This window comes from Pundamilia nyererei, unplaced genomic scaffold, assembly GCF_000239375.1.
Source record: "Pundamilia nyererei isolate P.nyererei 1_Seehausen unplaced genomic scaffold, PunNye1.0 scaffold00069, whole genome shotgun sequence".
Classification (NCBI taxonomy): Eukaryota; Metazoa; Chordata; class Actinopteri; order Cichliformes; family Cichlidae; genus Pundamilia; species Pundamilia nyererei.
The window spans coordinates 2,506,817-2,533,626 of NW_005187470.1; the positions used below are offsets into that span (position 1 = coordinate 2,506,817).

At 39.1% G+C, this 26,810-nt stretch overlaps 2 protein-coding genes across 6 annotated transcripts in view; one reads left to right on the forward strand and one right to left on the reverse strand.

Moving 5' to 3' along the window:
* The window catches only part of dock1 (dedicator of cytokinesis 1), a 195,263-nt gene that overhangs the window by 70,695 nt on the left and 97,758 nt on the right, over positions 1-26,810 (forward strand). For all 4 annotated transcript variants that reach the window (XM_005736499.2, XM_013911671.1, XM_013911672.1 and 1 more), the window contains 3 exons: positions 461-567; positions 7,131-7,258; positions 12,091-12,186. In XM_005736499.2, coding sequence (XP_005736556.1) covers positions 461-567; positions 7,131-7,258; positions 12,091-12,186 — 331 coding nt within the window. The remainder of the gene's footprint in view (positions 1-460; positions 568-7,130; positions 7,259-12,090; positions 12,187-26,810) is intronic.
* insyn2a (inhibitory synaptic factor 2A) overlaps positions 19,475-26,810 on the reverse strand; it is a 32,598-nt gene continuing 25,262 nt past the window's right edge. The window contains exon 4 of one of the 2 annotated variants that reach the window (XM_005736497.1): positions 19,475-20,434. In XM_005736497.1, coding sequence (XP_005736554.1) covers positions 20,251-20,434 — 184 coding nt within the window. In that variant the 3' untranslated portion in view covers positions 19,475-20,250. Of the gene's footprint in view, positions 20,435-26,411; positions 26,471-26,810 lie in introns of those variants that run through there. The other variant, XM_005736498.1, reaches the window with a different exon arrangement.

The following is a 26,810-nucleotide window of genomic DNA, read 5'->3' on the forward strand; positions in this document are numbered from 1 at the left end:
GTCGCAGAACATATGCGGGCATACTGTGATTAGCTTTTTAAGTAACGTCGTCATCCATTTCACTAAAATCCACTGATGAAGCTATTCTGTGGCGCTGAAAGCTTCAAAGCATTTCTAGGACTTGCTTTTGTTCAGTATGTTTAAGAAAAATAGTTATATGCAATACCGCATGATATAATGAAACCTTTAAACAAAGTAGAAAATGTTTCAGCAAAACAGAAGTGCCGTACCCAAATAAGAAAGTTCCTGTATCCAAACTCACCCAAGAAACTCAGTTATCTAAATCTTGTTTACTGTGTTCAATGCCCCAGAAAAAGAAATAAAAACCTAGTTAATGCAACATTACATGCCGTTGAACAGCTACAAGCCAAGCTAGAGAAAACAAATAGACGAGCTTAATCAGTTGGACTGTTTTTTGTTTTGTTTTTTAATTTATATTGTCCTCTTTGTGTCTCCATAGCAAGCTGTTTACAGAGTTCATCCTTAAAGTCCCTGTGGGTCGCCTGGTAAAACAGAAGCTGGACTGCCTGATTGACATCGTACACAGCGATCTCTTCAATCATCACGGTGAGAGCGCGCACATACAAAAACTGTACCCATAGTTCCTCAGTAAATTCACTCATGGTTCGGTAATTTAGGCAATCACACACACCACCTGCCTCCCCAAGGCAGCCTTGTGTGGGCTCACAGTAAAGGGTCTCTGGTAGAGTGGAGTAGAGTAGAAATTGTTCTTGTTTTCTGCAACAAGTTAAGCTTGAGTCACCTAGATGTGACTGGAACTGATGTTCAGGGTTCCCATCTTCATAGAGTGTCATGGCCTTATTTCTGTTTTATTGTTTAATCAGTTTTCAGTCTTGTTTCCTGTCTTTGTCTTTTCCCTACGACACAGTCGTGTATTTACACCAAAGGTTTAATGATACCCTTGAGCACCATACTATTGTTTATTTTGGTCATTTTGTAGTAATGTCACATGTGAAGGGCACAGTGTAGAGGTGGCTAATTAGAAACATGCTTATCTCCAGACAGGCTAGCCTGTGGCAACCCAGAGACGAGGCTCAACCATAGAGATGCTCCAGAGCCAAGAGTTTTGCTAGAGGCACCGTGCGTTCTGGGGTTATTTTTGGCTTGGTCTTGATTTAGAGACAAACATTCTCACGTACGGACCTGTGATTTCAACTAAAGATAAAATCCCTGTCTCAATAAAGCAGTAGTAATTGAATTTAGTTGGCAGAGAGCGACCACAGGAAGTGAAAAATAGTTAGCCACCAATCATTAGATTAATTTAGCCACTATGTTAGTACAGATGATCTGATATCCTCGTGTTGGTGTTGTTCCCAGACCATCATGAAAATGTTGTTCCAGGTTCAACATTGCAAGTGACCAATCACATTGTTGTGACGTTATTCTTTTGCGCGCCAAGCCATTCGTGCATTTATGAAATTCCAGTGTTGCAAGGACAATATCAATTCTGCTTACTGTTTATTAAAGGGTTACGGTTACGGTTAGGGTTAGGGTCCGTTGATCGGCGGACAGAGGCGGTTTCTCGCAGCTTAAGTACAGTTTTTTGTTTTACGCCGGTTTTTCCCGAAGCCGCAACAGTATGACGTCACAACATTCTGATTGGTCACTTGCAATGTTGATCCTGGAGCAACATTTAGTATGATGATCTGGGAACAACACCAACACGAGGATATCAGATCGTGCATGTTAGTACACAATGCTTTCCTACTACTATCTTGTTGGTATTTTGAAGCCAGAAGTGATCATATTTTCAGGAGGGGGTAGCAAGTTTTGATAGTAAGCTGCATCTGTAGATTGTGTAGATAATTAATTGCTAATTAATACTAAGAAAAATACAAATGAAATACAGCATTTCACTGATCAAAACAATGAGCTGCTGAGCTACTACTCAGATAAAAGCATTCAAATGCTAAAATAAAAGGCACCACAGGAGGTTTAGTGGCTTTTCGGTGACTGAAGCTCAGGGGACAGCTGGCGGCTTAATAACATTTAAGAGATGAGTTATAAAAACAACAAAAAACCCACAAGACTTTGGCTGTTCCAGGGTATAAAGATGCTTATATCTGTTGTAAAGTTGGGTATTTTGACATAGCAGCCTATAAAGACTGACTCATTTTTGGAGACGGCGTCAAGCAGCAATTTGAGTATCTGCAACTACGTGTTTCATTACCTTTTCCATCTCTGTAGGTTGCTGCTTTTACACACTTATAGTGCAGAAGTCTATGTGCGCTTGTCTGCCGCTGTTCAATTCAGCATGGCCGTACAGGAAAAGATGATGAGGGGGACACTTTGTGTGGGATGTAGCAGGAAGTTGTTGTGTTTTTTCCTAGTCATTAATGTCTGATATTGAGCATAATGCAGTGTAAATGTCACTGCTTTCAGCTTAATGATCTGCTCCTTACATACTTTACAAACATAAAATTGTCTCTGTGTCGGTAAGTAACTATTGAAGGCCAGTGCTCAGTGCATGGTCCTCTGGTCATTACTATTGATCTGTTGGTATAATCATGGACAGCCAAGCCCCCCCGATGTTTGCGAATGGACTGCTGATCAGCGGGAAGAGTTGTTGCTATAATGTAGATAAGGATCATCCCGCTGCTTTAAAAGCATGTGTGCTGCTCGATTCTGACAACAGTTCCTGCACTGGTGCTTTGAACATCTGTAGTAGGCTCTGAGGTTCTAGCTGGTTTCAAGCTGTGCAAAAGCACTCACAGAGAGGGCTTAGTTGCCAGGAAAATGTGTCCTTTCCATCAGTATGCGACAAGCAGTCGAATTAGCCAGACAGTTTTTAAGGTGGTATAGTAAGCTGTAATAAGTGCCTATTCCCAGGTGGTCCATAAAAGGTTCTCTTGCCAACTAAACCCAAAATGAAACGTACTGGAATGCTTGGAGTAAATCAAGGCTCAGTGAGATGCATCTTACCTTTCTTAACATTTTCTATCAGTGCAATCTGAATGCGTTCACGCATGAAAAGACTTTATTTCCTGCAGGCTGCACAGGCATTAACATATTAACTATTTTTGCTGAAAAGCGTGTCTTAAATTAGTTTATTTTAGCCCCCAGTGGGCTTAATTCAGTTCAAAATGACAACTTTAGAGAATAAAGAGGACATCTCTTTCTCCAAGGGTTTTATATATATGTCTGAAATTGAAATTCTCTGTGTGAAATGGAATTGGTATGGGTATACAAATCTTTGCTTCGAATGAGAACTGCATTAATTTAGAAAGTTTGTCATTCATTTATTCTTTTTTTTTTTGTAAGTTTTGGAGGCAAAATGTTGTGTCACCTTCAGTGCTGACGATGTAAAAGGAGCGTGTGAGATGGGTGCATAAATCGCTTTGAAATTGGCTCATTGTAAGAGAACAAATATGTCAGCTGCTCTCTTGCTCTGTGTTAAAGGGGGAAATTACTGTAGCATCTAAAATCTGTTTGTGCTGGAAGTTTGAGGAAAACACTCATGGCCTAGCTTGATATAATCCACTCAGTCCACTTAAAGCACTTAAAGTTTTTAAGCAGATACACACAAAAATCTAGACAATAGATATATTTAAAATCGTATCAGGTGGCTGAAGCACCAAAATCCTGTCACTCTAGGCACCATTGTCAGTTTCACCATACATTTTCTTTGAGGTTTATAAAACTAAAAGCTTTATATGTGAATAGAGCAGAATACCATAAGAGCTGCCAGCTCAACCTTTAATCACAATCTTTTGTGTCAAACAATGGATATGTCTTGATATGTGATATGTCTTGGCATGTAATAAATGAGATGCAGGACTGTGCAAAAGTCTCGAAACTTCCCTCATTTCTTTATGTTTTGTTTCCAAGGAGCCAGATTTTCTTGCATCTTTTTTTAGAAGTTTTTCTTTGGAAATAGTTTTGTTTTTTTCAGTGTATTCCATGTAGATTTCCCTCCTTAGAGGAATGTGTTTGGTTGTTGTTGTTGTTGTTGTTGTTAGGCTACTGTCATATAAGTCATTCAAGCATTAAAAACAGAACCTAATCTAATGTGCTGCTCACTGAGGCCTCATCAGAAATGGTCTCAGTGGTAGGGTGGATGTCGAGGAGCCATTTTTAAGAAGAAATCATTGTTAACAGGTCTGATGGAGTGATGCGTGTCACATTTCTGGTTCAAATTGTCGTTAGTGTGTACAGAGGAGTGCAGAAGAGAGACAGAACAATAGCCTATAGTCATATGGAAAGCACGGTGGAGGCTCTGTCATGGTTTGGGCATGGGGAGCTTCAATTCACAAAATTATAAATGCAGAAAAGAACCATCAGATTTTGATCTATAACACAGTAACATCTGGACACCGTCTCATTGGCAGTGCCTTTATTTTTCAGTGTGTTAATTATCCCAAACATATTGCCAAAGCAGTAAATGCATACCTGAATAAATCTTTGCAGAGTACAGAACAAAAGTGAGCCAAACTCCAAAGAACAAGAATTGGAAAACAACTCCTGAAGACTACTTAAGGAAATTGCAAGAGAGTTCATTTCAATAAATTGCTTCACCTAATTCCTATTTTCCAGGAAAATTGTAAAGAGATGAAGGGTGACTCAAGACTTTTGGAAAGGATTATACTACTAAACTGCATCTAAATGAATTGCATCAGTGCATCACTTCTTTTCCTGTATTTGGAGCACTATTTAGTTTAAATACTATTATCAAAGAGGAGCTCCAGCTTAATTATTTTTTACATTAGAATCATTAAAAGCCATTCAAAGTCCATCAGCCATTCAGTCCAGCAGCTACATGAGATCTCTTAGATTGCTAGCAGGGAATAAGGTTGTAATTGATGCACTAATCAGACCCTGTAAAATTAAAAATGACATTTTTGATTCTCCAGCAGGATTTATTTGTTACACTGCTAGTTATGCATAGTGCATTCATTACCCGTTAATTAAAAAAAACAGCATCATTATGCTTTCTGTGTGGGTCTGTGGCTTACAGCTAATTTCAGTATTACCAAAAACAAACCGCTTGTGAAGACACGCTCGCTTCTGTCAAAGGTGGCTTTGTCGTGCTGTATTGACAGAAATTTTGTTGTTTGGCTTCATGAAATCATCACATACTACCCAATTAGACACGCACTACATTTAGTAAAGGAGGTCAGAAAATGCTAAAGATTGTTCACTTTCTGTGGGTATTATTCATAAAGAGGTCACAGTAGTTCATGCTATTCATTAGGTTACGTGCAGCATTGATGGAAACTTTTATGTGTGTTTTGATGTGCAGCAAAGTAACAAGTTTATTTTCTTCCAGCTTAATGTCTTATTAAAGTGATCTGTGAAGCAAAGAGATTGTATTGATTCTGAAATAAAATCCATTGCTTGGTGACCATTTAGAGCAGCAGCATCTCTCCATCTTGAAGTCATAAAGATTTTTATTTGAAGAACACAATTGTTGCCTGATTCTACAACCGCACTGGGGACAATTTCACTTAGTGTACTCATTGTAGGAAATATGTCTTTTTTCAGTACTGTCTCATAGGGATTACCAGTTTACATTTCTACTTGCTATAGGTTGTAGCAGACAGACAGCTACAGTAGGATTGCTTTCTACTTCATAAGTCTGTTAAATATTTACTTTACAAATTGATTAATTGGCCCTGATTCTTTTAATTACTACCAGGATAACTCCAGTGTTTGTCCCTTGACTTTAAATGTGATCCCCACACATCCATACACAAACTCCCAATGAAACCAATGAGGTTCAATTAAAAATGTGATAAATCTGCAGCAGACTGCCTCGGGTTTACCTTCCAGCAGTACAATGGATGTCAGCTCATCACTTCTGTCCTCTGTGTCCAAATTGACAACAAAATGAGTTAAGAAAAAAAAGTTAAAAGAGAAAGTTATGGTTTTCAGCTGCTCTTAATTGCTGTGTTACTATTAAATTAATGCAAACAAGCAGAAAATAACTTTCTACTCACATAAAACTTTGCCTGTTAAGTGAAAGTCCTCATATGTTATCTTTTCAAAACTCCAAAGATTTACACTGACACCATCATTCAATGCCTCTTTCATTAGCTCACCCAGCCATCGGTCAGATGGGCTTATGCCATTGAGTTGTGTCTGTCAACCTTCCGTCCACAGTTCACAAGAGTTGCCGCAGAATTGAAGCTGTTTTCTGTGTAATTTTTTCACATTATTGTTTAGGACTTTTGACCATTGTTCTTTGCAATGTTGCTTGAGTTCATTGAGTTTTGCAGGCCCACCACAGCATTTCACAGGGGTTGAAGTCAGCACTTTGGAAAAAGAAAAGAATCACTGTGCTGCAATGGCCCAGTCAGACATTCTGTTGTGCTTTGCATTATTGTTCTGTTACATGAACCAATTTTGGCCAAGTTTTACCTGTCAGACAGATTGCCTCACATTTGACTTTGGAAGGCAGCAGAGTTTTTGGCCGACTGATTGCAAGACATTGTGCTAACACACACCTGAATGCTTCTGACCAGCAAACTGTGGTTACACAGCTAATCAAGTGCATTTGATTAGTACTGTATGACTGTTACTTACCTTCTTAATTCCCGTGGAAGCAGTATTGGAGTACTTTTTCACGACTGCACATCTTTCTGGTTTAAATTTTTATGGACCAGTTTAGCCAGTTTATCCATATTTTTAGGTTTACTATTGTAATCTAAGGGGTGGTTTAATAAGACGTTAATAACATAAGACGTTTCATGGCTGACTAGTCTTGCAAAATGATTATGGCTGCAACTGGCTTTTGTTTTGATTGTGTTGCTGTCAAGTACTTCCTGTTTCCATGTAACTAAAAATGTATTTGAACTACAAAAAAACCAGGGTGACCCTGCGACAAGTACAGCTTTCTTTTTTAGAACAATAAAAGGGATTAAAAGTGCAACAGGTCAAATAGGAGCATAGCTATTCTTTGGGATTTTGGGAGTTTTTCCCCACAGTTGTTTAATTAATAAATGTATGTTGTTTTAATTTACTCCTCGGAGATGTGGGAGAGTCATTAATAAGCTACATGTTTCTGCATCGAGTGTGTCAATAACATATGCTGTACCGCTTCGTGCGATCTATCATCTGCTCCATGTGTTGAGTGTCATCACGGATGTGTGTATTTATCGGCGTCCCTGCAGATTGCCGCGAGATCCTGCTGCCACTGATGACGGACCAGCTGAAGTTCCACCTGGAGAAGCGGGAGGACTTGAAGGCTTGCTGCCAGCTGCTTAGTGACATCCTGGAGGTGCTTTACAGAAAAGATGTGGTGAGTAATTCAACTCTGGAGCTTTACATATTTTTATTTCCCTCTTGAATAAACAGTAGCGTAATAAGGCAATCTAGGAATACCTCCATTTAAAAAAAATAAAAAAAAAAATAAAAAAAACAGCCTCTTTTGACTGTGGTTATTGTACTTAATAACTGTTTATTAGTATGCTGTTCTCAGTTCGTTTTATTGCCCTGCATGCTCTGGAAGGAGCACGTTTTACGACAGTATTAATTTACTAACATGTAGAGGTGGCTGTGCTCAGTAATTCATTTCTATGGGTTGCTAGAGGCCATTCAACACTGAATTTTATCCAATAGCATTGTAATGAGTTCTAGTTATCTCCGTGGTGCTTTGGAATAGAGGGACTATTCATTATCAGCCTAGCCAGTTATTGTATACAATATTCAGTCTTTTTCATATTATCAGTATTTTTTTTTTTAGTTTTTTGCATTTTTTTAATTAAAAAATGCTGAAAGTTTATTTGTTTTAAATTAATCATTTGTCAAACATAAATGTCCTTGATATTAGTTGACCTCTAGTTTAGAACCATAAAGCGATGTGGTCCATGTGATGATGAGCAGTATCAGTGTTGGTCACAGAGCCAGTTTTGTAACCAGTAAAAGTTAAGTGTTCTCTGCCTCGGTGCCAGTGACAGCTGTGACTGCTGGCGTTAGATTTTTCAGGTTGTTCATTTTTATGGAGACTGGCTAAAAACGTCCACACAGTTCATTTCTCCATATCTCAGAATCACTGTGTTTTAATTAGTCTCAAGAATGAACTGATTAGAATTTGTTGGTCAAAGATGACTGCCTGTGGCCATCATAACACATAGACTAAAACGCTTTCTGGCTGTTATTAAATGCTGTAACTCGGGACTAGAGGGAGAAATGGATGTAAACTGGAATTTGACTAGTTGCCACATGCATACAGCTGTGAGTTATTCTTTGTTCAGTGCTACTTTACATTTTTTTGCTTCTTTACAGCCAGGTCATTACTATAATGAACAGTACAAATCCTTAAAATCATTACTTTTATTTAATTATTTAATTTCAGAAAAGTAAGAAATGCAACTTATTTTTATTTCTAAGCCGATCAAACAGTTTCGCACTCTCTATCGGCTCATTTTTTTAAGCGTAAAACTCTTTCTAAAAGTTTTAAACTTGAGTTCGCGTCTCACACACACGGGTATCGGCCCCTTACCTCAAAAGCTCAAATGATAGCAGACACGCTCACAAACACACACTGTTTTACGAGTGCGTTTGATCCTCTTCCATGTCCAGACTCCTGATGTCCTCCCTCAGGCCCTCTCAGACTCTCGTCATTGATCACGACCGTTCAGCCTCTCACACTCCACTCTGCTAGGGATTATCCACCTCTCCCACTTGCTCTGGCTTTTACACCCCTCTCTTGCTGTTTCACAAATTGCTGAATCCTCTCACTGTCTTGCTCTCTGTCGTATCTGTCCTGCTGATCAGCACAACCAAGGCTTTCAGAGACTTAGATGCTCGCAAAAATACAGAGAGCGAAAACCTCTGTAGATATGTCTGTCTACTTAAATTTCATCAAACAATTTATGCCTTGTCAGCAAGAAGTATCTAACTGGATAGGCCTCTTTTATGTTTAAACAAAACTTCCCAGTCCATTCATGCTCTGCATTTGCTTGGTTGACACTGGTCTAGACCCAGGCTGAACCAGTTTATTCTCACAAACACTGTGTGCATACAGTATTTGTGAGTTGTTCAGCTGCAGACTGGATAATCTAAATTATTGAAAGTTTTGGCTGGTGTTGGAAAGATAAGCCTCCTTCGAAAAACTCCCCCACGCCAGGTACAGACAGCAATAACAACAAGCAGGCGATCTGATCAAAGTCGGGGAATAATCCATGACTTGGTGTGACAGTAAAACAAGATTTTAAAACTGCATTGTCATAACATCTTAGTAAGGATTCATGTAATAACTGCACGTAACACATGTTAGGGCAATCTCTTTGTGTTTCTGGAAGTCTGGAAGAAGAATACTTAGCCGAAATCTCAGTTTTTTCCAAACTGACCAAATATCATTAGTGCTCTTAAATTTCCTATCTCAGTCATGGTCTACTCCTTGTTTTTTGAAGTACTGTGCAAAAGTCTCGTGCCATCTCTCATTTCCTCTCACTTCCAAGAACCCAGATGTTCGTGTAGAAGAAAAAAAGAACTTTTGACATTGGTTGTTTTATCAGTCATTTTCAGTCCAGTCCTGCTGCATAGCTACTTTTCAAAGAACGATTTGTAATTTTGTTATGCCACTTCACACTGACCTAAGCGTAAAAATGGCGCCTAACCCAAACGATGGGTCTGGACATAAGAGACAACTTGGCAAAGACCAATTTTAAATGGTATCTTTAGGCACTTTGTTGCTAGCAGCCTGTCACAAAAATACATCATTTGTTGACATTTCTTTAGTTCAGTCTATGAAAAATACCAATGATAACAGTTTGACAGGTATAAAATTGTATTTTTGCACCAAGGAGGTGATTCCCAAAGAGCTATTAGCTGACAACTTGAAATATTTGAGTAAACTGGGCAAGTGGAAGACAAAAAAGAAGGGGTAAGACTGAGGAAAAGAGCTATCTACGGCAGATGGATGGTGTTGAAAAAGAATCTAGCAAAAGCCCTCCACAGGACCTGAGAGATGCATCTAGCCCTTCAGCTTAACCATCTATTGTTCACTGAAATCTCATCATAAATGGTCTCAGTGGAAGGGTGGCTGTCAAGAAGCCATTCTTAAGGAAGAAAAATATGGAGGAAAGGCTGAGGTATGCCAAATTACACAAGAACTGAACTGAAAATCAGTGGCAGCAGAACTTATAGAACGATGAATACAAATTTGAACTTTTTTACTTCAAATTGTCATCGGTATGTATGAAAGAAGACAGGAGAGAGGTACAACAGTGAGTGTCTGCAGCCATCTGTAAAACACTGTGGAGGCTCTGTCGTGGTTTGAGGCTGCGTTTCGGTCACTGTTGTTAGCTGATGGAATTATGAATGCAAAAAAGTGCTGTCAGATTTTGACAGAACAAAAAAGCCAACATCCAAAGAAGAGCTTTGAATGTCGTTCAAGAAGCCTGGAGGACTATTCCTGAAACTGCAAGAAAGCTTCCCTAAGAGTGTTAAGGGTGTGTAGAAGAATAAGGTGGTGTTGACTTTCTAGCTCATTATATTTTTACTAGAGATGGCACGATACCACTTTTTTATGTCCGATACCGATATCATAAATTTGGATATCTGCCGATACCGATATGAATCCAATATAGTGTGTTTTTTAATCAATAAAACTGTTTTTTTAAATATCTTGCTGCATTTTGTATAAGTTCATACTCAAGTTTTAAAAAACAAGAGACTGAAGCTATTCTGTTATACCTGTATGCAAAAAATACACTGCACCCAAAATATTTCATAGTTCAGCAATACTGATCAATCTAATAAACATAAACCTACTCCATCCTCCCTATTCTGGTATTTTACCGGAGTAAGCAACCTAACTAATAGGGTTGCAAACTCCCAGCAAAAAAAGAAAAAAAAAAGAAAAAGGGAACCACCCACCCTCCACCTCATGATGTTTAATCGACGTAATCAACTTTAATTTGATGCAGTGTGAAAGAAAATGCAGAGAAATCAATTATTTTTCTACAATATTTAAATAGATTCAACATCTTTCTTCAACAGAATTGCAGACTGCACAGATCGTACCTTCCCAAAGGAAAAAGTAATATAGCTTACAAGGGTATACAGTTTATATTAGACTTAATAGTTACTATATACAGTAATGGACGTCTATACATTTTACATCAGATTAAAACTTTGGGTGTAAGATTCAGATAATTATTTATTAAAAGCTAGACATTTTAAATGATAATAAGAAAGAAAAGTATGTCTTTGTGCCCCCTTTTCCCTGTTCATGCCCTATCGGCCCCCCTGGCTAAACTTTGCTAGATCCGCCCCTGCACAGTTACCAGCCGTCAGCTACGTAGAAAAAGATCCTGGTGTAGAAAGTAATATTAAATAAATTCTAACAACAGCTTATCAAGGTTAAACGTGCTGCTGTTGTTCAGCCGCTGGTTTCCTCTTTCTGGCGCGAAGTGGGCGATAGACAAGCAAGAGAGAAAAGCCGATCAGCTGATCATTGAAGTAGCAACAGGAGAAGGAGGGAGAGAGAGGCAGTCGCTCCATATATCGGTGATTAAGCTTAACGCTGGAATGCTTTACAAACATTCAGAGATGAACTTACACACTTGCTTTACTTCTCTCTGGGATAACTTTCTCGGAGATGAAATGCCGGATTGGTAGCGAGGCTCCAAATGCTCAACCAGACCGCTGACAGGTCTTGCGCGCCACAGCCGCTCTATACCTGATGCATACTGCTCCGACGTGCTACGGTTATGAGCTGAGTTATGCCATGTCGCAAGTTTTGTGAGGTGCTTTTTTGATATTTAATGGATCGGATTACATTTTTTATTTCTCTCCGATATCCGATCCAGTAATTTAGGTCGGTATCGGTCCATCTCTAATTTTTACATTCTCTATTTTTCCCTTACATACTATATTTCCATTAATATTTGCACCTATTTCCCATTATCCTAGCAAAACGTAAAGGAATTACTGATGGCTCAAGACTTTCATCATCCTGTATTTTTTTTCTAGCTGTTCACCCGAATGACCACAATTCCCTTGAAATCTGAGCTTCTGTCAGGCCTCATAAGTTTGGATTGATATTCCATATTCTTTCACTTAATTATGTTTTTTTTATTCCTCTGTTTTTAAGTGATGATATTATTCATGTGTTATGTACAGGGTCCCACCCAGTGGCACGTCCAAATCATCATGGAGAAGCTGCTGAGGACCGTTAACAGGACAATCATTTCTATGGGTCGCGATTCACCTCATATCGTAAGTGTAACTCTCTGCTTGGATACCAGGCAGTATATCACGCTAAGCACGCAACTCTCTGTGTTTGATTTTTGTGGTTGTATTTTTATACACATACATGCACACAATTTTAGAGGCACATGTACCGCAACCAGATTGACTCCCACAGTCACGCAGCAACCACAGTTCCAATCCAAAAGTATCATTAAAGGTAAAGCCTACCTTGGCAGATTGCTTTCACACTCCCTCAGTCTAAGAGAGGCTTTGATCTGCTCATATCTTTCTCCAGCCGGTTGTTTTCGCGCCGGCGTGTCTGTGTGTGTTTTCCTTTTGCTTTGCTTGTGTGTCTTATCCTCACTTATTACTACACTTCTGGTGCTCTGTGCTGTAATCTAATCACTGTATCACCCCACCGTTGCCTTTAGCATCCATCTTCCCATCACTCTCTCAGCCAGAGCTTGGTAGCAATTAATGCACTTATCAGTCATCCTGTAAATATGTAGTCTGTCTGATGTGTGCGAATAAGGCTTCACCCATTTTCTTCAGTCCCAAACGCCAATTAGCACAACTGTATTTTTAGTCAGAAATGTGAACTTCTGTCTTGCTTGACTTGTTCTTTTTCTTCCTTTTGAATAATGTCTTTATTAGAGCTGCGTGTAGATGGGTTGTATTGTCTTTGAAAATTAGACTTTTTTTCATGATCGACATTCGTATTCTTACAGCTCTGTAAAATACAGCTTAGTGATGAGACATTTTCTTATGAGCCTATAGACATTTAGTAATGACAAATATTCACACCGCTTCCATCGGGGAGCACCAGGATTCACCATCACTTGTTTAAATGGAAGCTTTTATTACCAGTAATCGAGCCACGCCGGCAGAGAATGATTCCATAAAGCCCGGAGTCGCCACTGAGTGATCATCTAGTGTGTTTGTGTATGTGTGTGTTATATCATAGTGCTGTAATATGTCCACAGCCCCGACGCTTCATCTCCTGTGTTGGGTCTTTCTTTCTGGGTTGCAGCGAGGGATTTTTGCAGCAGAAATTCACTAACTGCTTCTTTTGTCTCTCTCTCTCTTCTAAAACTATTCCGGCTATGCACCAGCTAATCCCATAGATGGGAAGCCCTCTGTTGTGTAACAGATTGCTAAGCATACATCACACTAAATAATGTCAAGCTAATGAAGCTGCGAGTTGAGCTAAGGCCGTCCCACTGGCCATTTTCTCCCAACCAGCTGCCTGGAGGGCGTCTAGGGCTCCCACTTACTCTCCCACTGTAGTTCTCTAGTCGATTCATTGTTATACCAGCTATTCAAATAGTGCGCTGTCCTGCCTAGCTCATAGTTAAACAGTTTTAAAAGTTAAATCTGAAGATAGATTTGATCTCTGTGGATGTTTTGTTAGAGCCTGGGTGAACTGAACAGCTCACCATCTCCTCACACCATTTCCTGTTTGTTGTTTTTCCACTGTAGTGGCAAGTTTCTAAAAGGCTGTCAGTATGAAGGCATATGCAGGCCTCCTTTTCACAGTATTACACTAAGTGCATCTATTTTGGTGTCCACCTGTGGGGTAGTTGAAACGGGTTTCTTGTTTCCAACAGCGAGTGCTGGCATGTGCTGTGGAAGACCGGCCTCCTTTCTAGTTAATCAAACTACTCTACCCACGACCTGTTTTGGCCCGTGTTGAAACGATCTACTCTGTATACATATGCTGCCACTGGCCTCTATTTTACTTTGCTCCTCGAACACAGCTCGGGTTTATTGTCCCTACCGACCCCGACCTTTTGTCAGCGGCTGCCTTTATAGCTAGCTAGCATCTGCACTTGACTGCCTTGACATTTTAAGCATCTGAATATGATTTTGCATCAATGTGCAGAGTGTCCTTTTACTCAGTGGGATTTAGAGGTTACATGAAAGCCTAAGGCTCTTTTACTCAAACACATTATACATTATATAGTACTTGGGATAGAAATTGCATTTGAACTAAGTCCCCAAATGATTATTTAATGATGAATAAGGTGGGCGTGAATTTTTAAAAGCTATGAGACCCAGTTAGTGCTGCTAGCAGTGTTGTTGCTTTCTAATCAGAGGGCTGTTGTTGCTGCCTCTGGGTACAGATGCCTACTCTGCAGGCAGCTTGCACGCTGCTGCTCACACAACACCGCATCCAACCACCGACCTTGTTCTTCTGAGTGGCAGCCTCTTACATTTAGATTTATGCATTAACGTTCTACTCTGTCTCCCGCCCGTCTCTCGTTCTCTTCCCTTTCTGCTCTCTCCTGGCAGCGGTGGACACAGAATGTTGATGAGAAAGCACGCAGTGACGACTTTGGGGGCGTTGGTTTTGTTGCGTGTTGTCACTGCAGTGCTACGCCTGTTAGCAACTTGGACACAGCATCATAGCATCATCTCGCAGGCTGTATCTTTGCATTCATGTCCACCCTCACACAGGTTGAAAGAAGTCCTTGAATTGAATACATTTAGATTATGGCTGTAGCAGAAACATTTAGCCGCTTTCCGTGGAAAGCACCAGGTTCTCTCTTTATGCTCTTATTTCTTCTAGTTTAAGTTCCTGGATAGACGAGAATAGGAAGCCTTGCAGATAGACAGAAATAGGAAGCTGCAAATGTATTTAAAAAAAAAGAAAAGAAATCTATATTTTCCATGCAGCAAAACCACAGAATACAACTTTGCTGTATAAATGTGTTACGTTAGATTTTACTAGTTTTTGCATAATTTTGTTATGGTTTAGGAAATACCTAAATATGCTTGCTGACAGAATTGATTAAAAGACTTGAGTACATATTTGACAGCCAGGTTTCCCATGATGTTGTCAAGAAAAAAACAACAACCCACTGCTGAACTTTTTTGTGGACTCAAGTTCTCAAGACTACTCAAAACATGTTGCAGTGATACTTAGCTGCAGTGCTCCACAGTTATCCTCATGATTTTCCTGCAGTGTGCAGAGGGAACGAACTGGAAAGCTGCAGGGGAAGGACTCTATGTTATTGATTGACAGTATGGGGCTGACCAGCTATAGGTGCTAGAGCTTTTTTCCTTTGCTGCGTGCACTCACTGACTTGATAGTGTAAATTGCGACACGGTCATTCCAGGTATGCGTGTCTAGTTCAGAATCTGGTATTGCACATTCGCTTTATCTCTGTGTTTGGATATTTTTCTGTTCAAATATTTTTCTTAGCACCTCCTTGCATCTACCGCTCTGTCTCCTCTCCTCTCTCTTTTTTCTGCTGGCCAGACTACTGCAGAGCTCTTACAGAAAAGAAGCATAGTGAGATATGGCACTGCATCATAATGCCTCAAACATGCACTTATCACTCGCTACACCTCGCGTCTCCTCACCTGTTTTGAAGCTTCGACTGCGCATCCCTTTGGGTTTATTGAGCCTGCAACAAACCATGTTGTGATGTGTTGTGATTGTCAGGACTGTATAAACTGCTGGGACTTCTTTGCTGTTTGTCACCTTAAGACCACAGAAGACTTTTAAGTAAGAATGCAAAATGTTAAACTGCAGTAGATGTCGTGTTTGCGCTCTCAGTTCTTGGGCATACGCAGTCACTCATCAAGCCCGGTGGAGTCGGCCAGGCTGTGGCTAGCGCTGACCTTCAGCAGCGTTACTTCATGCATCAGTGTGAGGGTGACTGTGCATCTGTGGGGGTTTTGCTCAGAGCTTTGTTGCTGGTTTACCTCATGTTTGCACTTCAAGACTTGTTTGTACTAACATAAGGCAGGTGCAGGTGCAGATGCATGAGCACACGGACATGCCCGAAAACAAAATCTGTATTAGAGTGAGGATGGTAAGGGCAAAGACTGGTTCCCAAGCAGGTTGGCTGTGCACAAAACACTGCTGCTTACCCTTCTGCTGTATTCTCCTCTCGCCTCAAGCCCACCATAGTACATTAAAGAGATGTATGATTTCAGCCTTATCTTGTACCAAGTGTTCTGGTCAGATACTGATGTTAAATTTGACAGTTGAGATACCGATCTGTTTTTGTTATTCTTTATTCGTCCAAGAATAAAACTAAGTAAATTTACATGATATATTAAAAAAGGGTAGCTGCACTGTTTTAAAGAGTTTGAAATCTTAATCAGGGTTTCTTTAGCAAACTTAAAGTTGATCCAACACAATAGATAAGACACCAACCCTCACTTGTAGATTTGCCCGCATGTTAAAGTCGGTCAACAAGGCCAATACTGTTGCTTTATCAACACTGGTCAGTACTGATTGTCCACTGTTGGTATCAGTGTGTTAGCGAAGAATTTTCCACAGCGGTGCAGTCAGAAATTGGTTTTCACAGGGATTGTTCATCTAAATTACAAAACACATTTCCCCACTAACCCCTGGTACTAGCAACCAATGTGCTAATACCTAGCTAATACTAGGTATTAGCTATGCAGATTGGTTGCTTAGGATATGAGTGCTGCTTTATTCAAAATTTGAGTTGTTCAAAAGTACTGCATCTTTCTAGATGCTGTGATCTAATTTCACAGTGCAGACCCATCAAGCCTGGGCAAACGTATTCCAAAGCATCTGCTAAAAGTTAGGGAAACTAATCCTTTACTTATAATGTGACTGAAGAAGGTAGGAAAAAAGTATCATTGTGCTTATAGCTCCACAAATTAAACTCGGTCCAGATCAGATTTCGAGAGCTTTGTCGATGTCTTTTTTTTATTTCCTTTTTTTTCATATTTTGCATATTAAATATCTTTATTTTTGTCTTTTTAAAAAAACTGTAATAAAAGACACAGTATTGCACATAATAAATCAATTGCACTTCTTTAAGATACAGATAAACATCTAGTTCTCTCTTGATGCTACAGTATAACTACGGAAAGAAACCAACCTAGCATATACAAGAGTGAAGTTGTGAAATATATGTAACTAACAAAATGCAGCATGTTGGAGCTTGTGAAGGTCAAGCCAGTGATAGCTAGTAGTTTGCTGGATATTGTTGTTGTACATTTTTTATGTCCTTGAAACCACTTTGGCATATTTCCTGTCTTCTAGGGCAGTGGTTGTGTCTTTTAGAGTGATCAGCTATTACGTTTTTGTTTTTTCTCTTTAGATATTGGCTGTTATCCCACACTTGAAAAGTTTTTTAGCACTATTTGATATTGTGTAATATATATTTACATACAGTGATGTGAGTAAGTAAGAACATCCCATGGAAACTGATTACTTGTTTAAATATCTGGACCAGCACACACTAGATCCTCTTTGAATTGAAATGGCTCCTACAGATAAAGGTAGTATACTTAAAGAACATGATAACCAAAAACATACAATAAAATATAAAGTAATATGTTGTTATCTGTTTAAACACAAGTACATCCTCAGCCTTAAGAAACTAGAGTTGCCATCGGCCGGACAGGCCGAGTCTGGTCAGTATATCCTGGGCAACCGTTGCTCACTAGGAAAAAGTGTCTATTCTGAAGGTTGCTGGCAGCTGCTAGCGTGAAATTGGTCACGGTGCATGGAGATATGCAGTGCTGCACCAAAACCCTCTTTGTGATTGGTCACTTTCAGGTTGCCGCGGTCGCTTACTGTGCATGGAAGACGCCGACTTGGCTGTAAAGACTTGAAAAACGTCTTGCCAAGCAGTAATAAAACTGTGAAAAGTGTGGCACAAACTGGAAAGAGGCCATTTGATTTCAAAGTAAAAGTTGTGCCTTTTGAAATGTTTTGGTTGTTGGTTCAGGAAATAGACTTTACCAAGTGTCGGGCAGCAACTTCCAGCGAGCAGTCATCAGCAAGTCAAAGAATACACACTGTTCCCTAGCGATTGGAGGGGGGGGTTGCGGACTGGTTTCTAGACCTGGGTCAGCAAGGCAGTAATCATCTAAAAGTCTTTGAATTACTGAAATTTTTGCCAAATCGTCAATGAACAATATTTGATGTTTGAACTTGTTCTGCCTGTTTCACATTCTTCAGTAAGATTAAAGACCATTTCCATACACTTTATGTATACTTTTTCAGGTCCACTTCTAGTTCAGCTTCAACTTTCATTCATGTATCTTCAAATACTCCTTTAAAATTCTTTGATATAATAAAGAATTCACACTTGAGAAAATGTGAGCTGCCCAGTCCCAGCAAGCAAAGTGTCCTCGAAGCATAACGACCCGCATTCACATATTGTAAAAGGCTTTTCTCTTCAAAAATGTTCTCTCTACTGTTGTGGCCAAACAGCTCTCTTGACATATCTCTCATGCATGTCATGATTGTAGACATGAGCACTTCAACGCTGCAAGAGTTAAAATTTAGTGGTTCTCATAGACTGCTCAGAGATTGTTGCTTTGTGGCACCTTAATCAACATACCCTCACAAAGCCTGTGTAGGGTCTAATCACTGACAACAAACCCGGAAGCCCAAATTGTTTTGGTGTGTTAATAGAAAGTAAATTCGACCGATTTGCACTTGGGTGTGTGCATGTATGTTTCTGTTTCTTTTTTTTAAATTTCAGATTAGCACCTTTGTTAATGAGCACTATTTCAAAGAGGATAAAATGTTTGTCCGTCCATATCCGTCCAAAACCGAATCATTCTTATCGAATGTTCTCACTTTTTCACATGAAGGTGTAGTAAATGTTTTGGCTGTATGTAATTGTTGAACCCGCTGTGGAGTTACTGCACATGGTTTTTACTTTACAGTCGAATAGATGCAAAGCAATGAGCAGGAACTAATTATAACAATAATAAAGGGAAATTGGGGGGGAGATTTTGTCAATCTCATTAAAAATTGTTTTAAAAGCTAGAAAATATCCTGCAAAGTTCAAAGGTTGTAAAAAGCATGCAAGGCTATAAGCCTGCCACCCTGCACTGTAGAAGCCCTGGTTGTGATCAGAAGTGGCACATTCAGTTTCTCTGGCTTGGTTTCAGTAGCTATTATAGTAGCTGATACAGGATACTGCAGCAATACAATCAAAGCTATCCTCTGATACCCTTCGCGTGTGCTGAAAACCAACTGTTTATTATAGTTGGTTTCGTAACAGTTTTCTCTGTGTGTCTATGCTTTTATACCAATGAATGGGTTTTTGTCTTTTCTTGGTGTTTAATGACCATATGCATACGTGAGGTTAGTACGAACTTTGCGATGCATGGAAACGAGTTGAGAATTGTAAAATGATCGACTTCCTTTTGCACTGTAGTGTTTGAACTGCACAGCTCCCGTCACTGCAGCTCAAATAAATACATTTTGCTAAATCTTAAAGTGAATGTATATAGATATATTTATATAGAAAAAAGTACATTGATGTTTAACTTTGCAAATATTAAGAAAATAAGTGTTCTTTTTCTTTTGTTTTGTTTTGTTTTTTTTCTTCAAAGTCAGTGGATTCAAGGAGACATTTTAGCGATGGATAAAAAGTTGACTGTAGAATTCCAATAAACATCTCTGATATTTTGTCCTTTAGGTCTCTTCTTTATATAGATATGAAAGTCTTCGCTCTGCATGGTTAGTAGACAATCTACATATGTGAGTTATTACTCAAAATAGGTCTTTTTAATTATTCTGGAGAAAATGTATCCTGAACAGTTCTAATTGTGCTTTGCAGTACAGTGATATGCTGTTTATGGAGGCCTCAGAGCATTATGGTTGATCTGCCAACCTCTCCTGGAGGCTGGGAAGAAAGTCCCAACTGATGAATGGAAATGTGAAGGGCACAGAACCATTACAGAACAGAACCCCGTTGACGTCAGCTAGAAGAAGAAAAAATATATATGCAAATAGACATCGGGAAATCAAATTCATCTTCTCACCTTGCCGATCTCCAAATATGTTTCCTTGGTGTAATTTCACACCCTGTTTGAAGAAATTAGTTCAAAATAACTCAGAATCCATTTTTGGTAAGCATGACATTTTGAATTTTCCGTGGGATCCACACTCGTGTCTCATTAAACATCCTGTCATCTCAGAAAAGGGTTCGGTATCCAGTCAAGGTCTCCATTAATACCAGGTCTACATCCAAATAGATATAAAAGAAGTTGATGAATAAACCAAACAAAAGCGGATGATCGGATGGACACTTAAATCCTGTGCACGGTGGTGGAGGGGAACATGGTTTTTTGTTGTCACAGGAACCAAAGTTTCCAGCGAGCGTGTTTCTTGGAGTCAGCTTTGGACTTGCGTTTTGGGGTGGAGGTGAAGGCCTCCTGAGGGTAAGGCAGGGGGGGAAAGTGGGTGTCCTCTGTTGGGAAAAGCCTCTTCATCAGTGGTTGTAGCTTGTCCTCCTGTTGTTTGAAATCCAGTTCAACACTGCAGCGAACAAAGAAAGAAAGGTGTTAGCTTAAATGACTGCCAGTTGCTGGCTTGCTATTAACAACATTGTCTCCAGGGCATTTAATTCCAATTTAAACAGTCATTTACATTGGGACGGACTGAAGTAGTGTAACTAAGATGAATCAAAATGGGACAATTATTTTTTGAGATTTCATCAACAAAGCATCCTGTGGGCTGAAGTGGATGGAGACCAGCTGAATACTTATTAGCACACAGTTATAAACCATGGCATAGGTAACATGTACATGTGGGAAGGCACCATAAAAGCTTGAAGGTTTGCAGCCCCACACATTCATATGTGTGAGTAGCTCAGCTACTCGGCTACTCAGTACATTACGGAGTTCTTCTATTAAGACAAACTATTATGAACGTATTAAATACAGTCCAGACATGTCCCTCATTGAGGACATTGCATGCATTAAGATGCAAAGACTATGAAAAGGGAGGCCTTGAAGTGCTGAGCAGCTGTAAGTGGATCAAGAAAGAATGGGGGGGAAAAATTAAAACGACATCAAATGCTTACAGAGTTTTAAAAAGAAGAGGTGATGAATTATCCAGCTTTTTTTTTTAAATGTGTCAAAGTAAAAGTGAGCATGTGTTTTTCAATATTAAAATAATCAGAAGAAATGATAAATAAAGGGTCTGATTTGTAGAAAGCTCCTTTTTGTGCCCATTTATGCCCGTTGCTTGATTCTGTTACTGTAGCCCAAATCTTCATTCTCTAGGACACATTTGCCAAATTAATCATAATGAATGAATTGCAGGGAAAGAATGATAAGTGTGGCAGTTTTATCATATTATCGTTGAAATGAATACCATGGAAATGGGATTTTATTACCCAAGTCGTATAGTTCATTTATTGTGTTCCGGTCTTTTTTTTCATTTCTTATAATTCATTAATATTTGAGTGCTGCCTTTTATTTAATGCCTTTTATTGTTTATATTCTTCTTTTATCATCTTTGAAACCAGGGTTGAGGTTTGCCCTTAGTGCTTCTTTTAATCTTGACATTTTTTGGCTGTCGCATTCCCCCGACAACCATATTAAGCATCAAAGTTATGGCCTGTACTCACTTGACCCCTGCGCAGGCATCTGTCACAGCACTGCTCAGCCTGGTAAAGCGACCTACATTTCCTGGTTGCTTCATCTTTATTTCCCAGTAAAACCTCCAAATTTAGACATTTCTTGATTGCATCTGGCTGCTCATTTTGGCCCACTGCTTTTTCTTTTTCTGTCTTTCTTTTGTTATTTGCCTTCTCATTGTGAATCATAGAGCGACAGGGAAGTCCATTAGTGTTTTTCCCACTCTCAGTTCAGTCTCTGGTGTTGATGTTGAACTGAAGATCATTTGTTTAGCTGGACCTCAGATGAGAGCCTTCGTATTGATGTGAGGATGTCACTTTGTTTTATGTCGCTTCAATCCATGCTCAGTATTACAATACCAGAAAAAAATAGTGCTTATAACGAATGCGTTAATTTTTTGTTTTTTTTCTTGTCCTTCTTGGTTCACTCTGTATTTACTCAGGGTTCAAGGGTATTTATCTGGACCAAGCGTCATTGTAATCCCATACTTGCAAACTGACTGCTAGGTGCTGCAAAGTGAAACTCAGATTACTTCCTCAGCTGTGCTTTATAATCTGCTAAAGCCTTCGTCAGCCACTACATAAGTCAGGCTGGTGGCAAATCTGATAGACAGACTTGCATAATAGCAGCAGGCTGCCTGCTCAGATTTAAGTACAATGCATCTGTTGGGATTTTAGACTTGAAGTGATACATAGTTAGATCATTATTAGTATTCAAGGGGAATTGCAATTGCACATTATTGTCCGTATAGACTCTGAAAGTGCAGTCAAATAGTAATAAGTTCTTAAATCAAGTCTCTGTAGTAAAGTGACATTTGTGGGGAGTTTTTTTATGAGGAGACATTCATGTGGAAATTTCTGACACATTTGAAAAAACAGTTAATCACCATTTAAACAATACATATATATCTATAGGCAATATATTTTAGCAAAAAAAGAGAAAAGAAAAAGCCTCTGTTATACAAAATGTAACATTTAACAATATTGAACATTTAAGCAAAACCTACTTTTAAAAAATGTAGTCATTTTGGGCCAATATGTGTTTGACATGATCTGAAAAAAGCTTTTGAGCAGAAAAACAGACAAGAACCGTTATGTGATCTGTGATTCCTGGTAGTACAAATGTTCTGGGTTGTGGTTATGAAAAGGAAATGAAGGTTAGTGGAATGGAGAAGTCAAAAAACAGCTAAAATTTCATGAACGTGTTATGGAGAGATTTGAAACAGATAAGAAAATTCTTGCACATTTTGCAAATACAGGAATTTGGAATGCAAGGATGGGAGATCTTTCAGCAGACTGATGTTTGACACTGGTGGACCGTAGTGCAGAATGCATTTAACTTCTGTCTGGTGTACTGTTTTCCAGACCTGCATCACATCTATTCAGTTCAATTTCAATTTTATTTGTATTGCACCAAACCACAACAACAGTCCCCTCAAGGCACTTTATATTGATATGCATTTTTTGAATGAAATATAAGAAAAAATCTTTCCTTAGCGTGCTCCTCAAGTTCACCAACTTTATCTGTCAACACAGTTTCACAGTTTCAATGAGGAATTTACTTGTCCACACAAAAGAGTCAAACATTTCCTTTGCATGTCATTACTTTCTCCAATAATTGCAAATATGAGCAACTCAAGTGAAGCAGACACTCAGAATTATATAATTCTTTGACTTTAGGCTTTTATATAAAAGGGAAAGCGCAGCCACTTTGATCAATAAATCACTGGCTGCTAATTACACTGGTAAAAATCTATATCTGTGTTTCTGTATGAAATTAGTGGAAGTTTGTGTGCACAAATGATTACATGTGGAAACAGTTCCGTGTTGCAAGCAAATGCACTGGGGATACGTTTAAAGAAGGAGCGCATATATTTAAAATCATTTAAACTGTCTTATGAACAAATTTACTCAAAAGGTCAGATCAATCCATGTTCGCAACCTTTGGATTTATTCAGATTTGTGCATAAACAGCTAAAAGGCGAGCGGAATCATTTGCAGTTCTTTGTTTTGCTCTGAGCCTTTATTGAAAAACACAAAACAAAAAGAAAGAAAAAAACGTGCAGGACCTGAACTAAATGTTTAGACCAGGACATAAAAAGACTGTTTCTTGTTTGGCTCACAATTACTTTTCGATGCTCAGATTTTATCCCTGAGGGATTTTATTCCTCTCTGTAAAATCTCCCAAAAGATTTTGTGCTTTGAACACATAGAAAAAGTACAACAGCACGTGCCTTGATATTATTTTAGCAAGATTACACCTGCACACATTGTTTGAACTTTTCCATGTCTGTCATACAGTCGGCCCAGAGCTTCAAAGTTGGCAGGTACCATTTAAAGAGTCCTCCTTCGAGGCCTCTTGGGCCTCAAATGGCTAGACCAGAGTAGATTTTAAAGTTTGCCAAGAATATTTCCTATATATGAATTTAAATGGTCATAACAGTTGTTTTATATTCATTCTGAAAAATTAGATTTTTATCCATTCATAAAAATAGTTCCCTACATTTGGGAACTACACATAGTTCCCAAATGTAGTTCACTTTGTCAAACTCTGACATGCATTTAAAACAAGATGCATAGGCCACTAAATTAACGGGCTCTTGCAGCTCAGATAGAAGTGGCATAGATGTAATAAACGTGGGGATGACACCGATGAAGCAAAATATTGAGCATTTCCCTGCATGCTTTGCATGTCTTTAAAAACCTTTAGTTATTGCTGCGATAAAGGCACAGCAAAACAGATCTCCTTGGAGGTTTAAGGGAAGGGGGTGCTCTAGCTCAATGCTGTGTCATTTTCTGAGGATAAGTTTCTCCTTCTACACATACACATAATCATGCACATACACACATATACAGCAGCAGTGATAGGATTTTCCTTGCTCTTCAGCGTAAGCCTCTAATACTGCTGAGGCGTTGTTGCTTCACATCCATGGCTACAGGTGATAGTCCTACATGGACATGTAGCCATTTAACCTGATTAAAATGCCGATTATTATGCTGTATTGTTGGTACAATAATAAGAGTTAATTAATGCTCTTTATGGACACTGTACATTACATGTTGCACAGATCAAGATACTTATGTGCAGCAATCTTTGCTTTGTACAGCTGTTTCCATCTGGTTAAAGGTTGTGCTTCTAAATTCTAAACTTTAACACATGTAAATTGTTAAAATAATCAATCAAGTAATCCATGAAAGCCAAATGCTCAGGTTTCAGATTTTTCTCTATTCTGGCTCTCTATGATGTCGTAGAACGGGGACGACCAGGTTGGGCAAGGTCATTTCAGCCCCACCACTCTGGCTGTAACCAGCCCCCTCTGAAAAACTATTCTTGTAGACCCCAAGAATAAAGAATCAAGTTGGAAATGACCATAATAAGTCAACCTTAAATTCCAGTTTCAGTCACATATTAAATAGTCTAAATGCAGACTATATCTAAAACGGCGGTCCCCAACCTTTTTTGCGCCACAGAACAGTTTAATGTCAGGCGGTATTTTCACGGACCGGCCTTTAAGGTGTCGCGGATAAATACAACAAAATAAACTGATACGACCAAGACAAAAACTGTGGTGTTTTGTAAATAAAATAGTAAACGTGAATTCACTGTGTAATTGTGTAACTTTATTAGCCGCGTCCTCCTGAAATGCGCCAACAACATTGTGAGTAACATCCTCCTCTCTGCCAATTAATGCTCTCTGTCGCTATGGTAACATGTAAATATTTAAAATTCATAACACACTGGAAAAGACCAAGGGAAACCGAGTAAATGATAAAAACCCTGAAAACCATAAATTTCACACACAAGCCTCAACTCTCGTGGCCCGGTACCAGACGACTAACGGAACAGTACCGGTCTGTTGTATAAGTTGACTTAAAACACTGATTGATTTAGCTTTATCGTAATTAGTTAACCTAATGGACAGGTATCAGTTGAACAGCTAAAAGAGTATTAACAGACTTTAATACTGAGACGAGACAGGAAGTTTAGGAGACGAATACGTGTCTCTGCACTTTACAGTCTCGACGGTCACATTTGCACACATTTAAAAATCAAACCAGCAGTCACAAATATCCTGCTGTTGTCTCTCTTTTGATGATGACGATAGATCAGTGTAACCTCTCCACACAGACGCACATTAACTTCAAAGCTTGTAGAAGTCCGTGCGTGAATTGTGGATGCGTAGCCACGCACGCCCAAGTAAGTCTGGGTTGCAAGTTCCTGTTATATGTGGAAGTGCAACCAGAAACTATAATGAGGAAGATTCAGTTTATTATACACCTCATAATAATTATATCAGTTTATTGCATCAGTGGAGAAAAAGCACAAAAATCGCCCTGATCGACGAGCCGTCGTCAGTAGTTTTGACCATCACCATCCATAGACACAACACTACTTTATAAGTCTGTAGTCTTCTGATTTGACTGTGAACCTCATTGGAAGCTGAAACGAATTGAATGATCTTTGTTAGAAAACACCCCCAACCACCCTGGACACTACCCAGTCGAACTTAAATGCTGTGAACGTGATTTTTATTTTTATTTTTAAAAAGAGGAGCGTTTGCACTGCCATATAAAGTCACATGATGCAGTACCAGTTGACAATATCAGCATAGAAACTAACAATGCTGTACTCAACATAGCTTATGAAGTGTTTTCATTCCTTTTCAAGCCTGATATTTTTTAAATATTTCGTTTTTAAAGTTGAGTAATACACGTAGTAAATGTAATGTAATCAGACTAATCCCCACAAACAGCATACATATTTGAACAATCAAAAGTCTCTGGTTAGTCATCCTTGTAGCTGTGTGTTGTTACTTAGCCTTTGTGTGAAACTGAATCTGCGCAGCTCTCAGGAGCCAGGCGAATCATACAAAGTAGATGTAAAGTGCCCCGTGGCTTGGGAACAGCATAGCAAGGAAAATTAAATGTCACTGAAAAGAGAAAAAAAATTAGCATAACTTCATTTGGAGAAAAAAAAGAGAGAAAAAAAGATAATCATCTCATCTTTGAAACCTACTCAAAAGGCCTTGTAATGAAAGATTTATTAGTCTCTACCCAGCCCAGTTATCAGCATTGCCTTATAAAAGTGTCACGGGCCCCCATGCGTCACTCCGCATTTGGACTTTTTGCTGAAAGCAAAAAGTGAGACGTTGTTGGCATTTACTGTCCCCTATCTGCCACTCCCTGGAGGGGGTTGTTGGATCAGAACAAATTGAAGAAAGCACTTCGGACCTTGTCAGTCTTTAACCTCTGTCCCTCACTTGTTCCTCC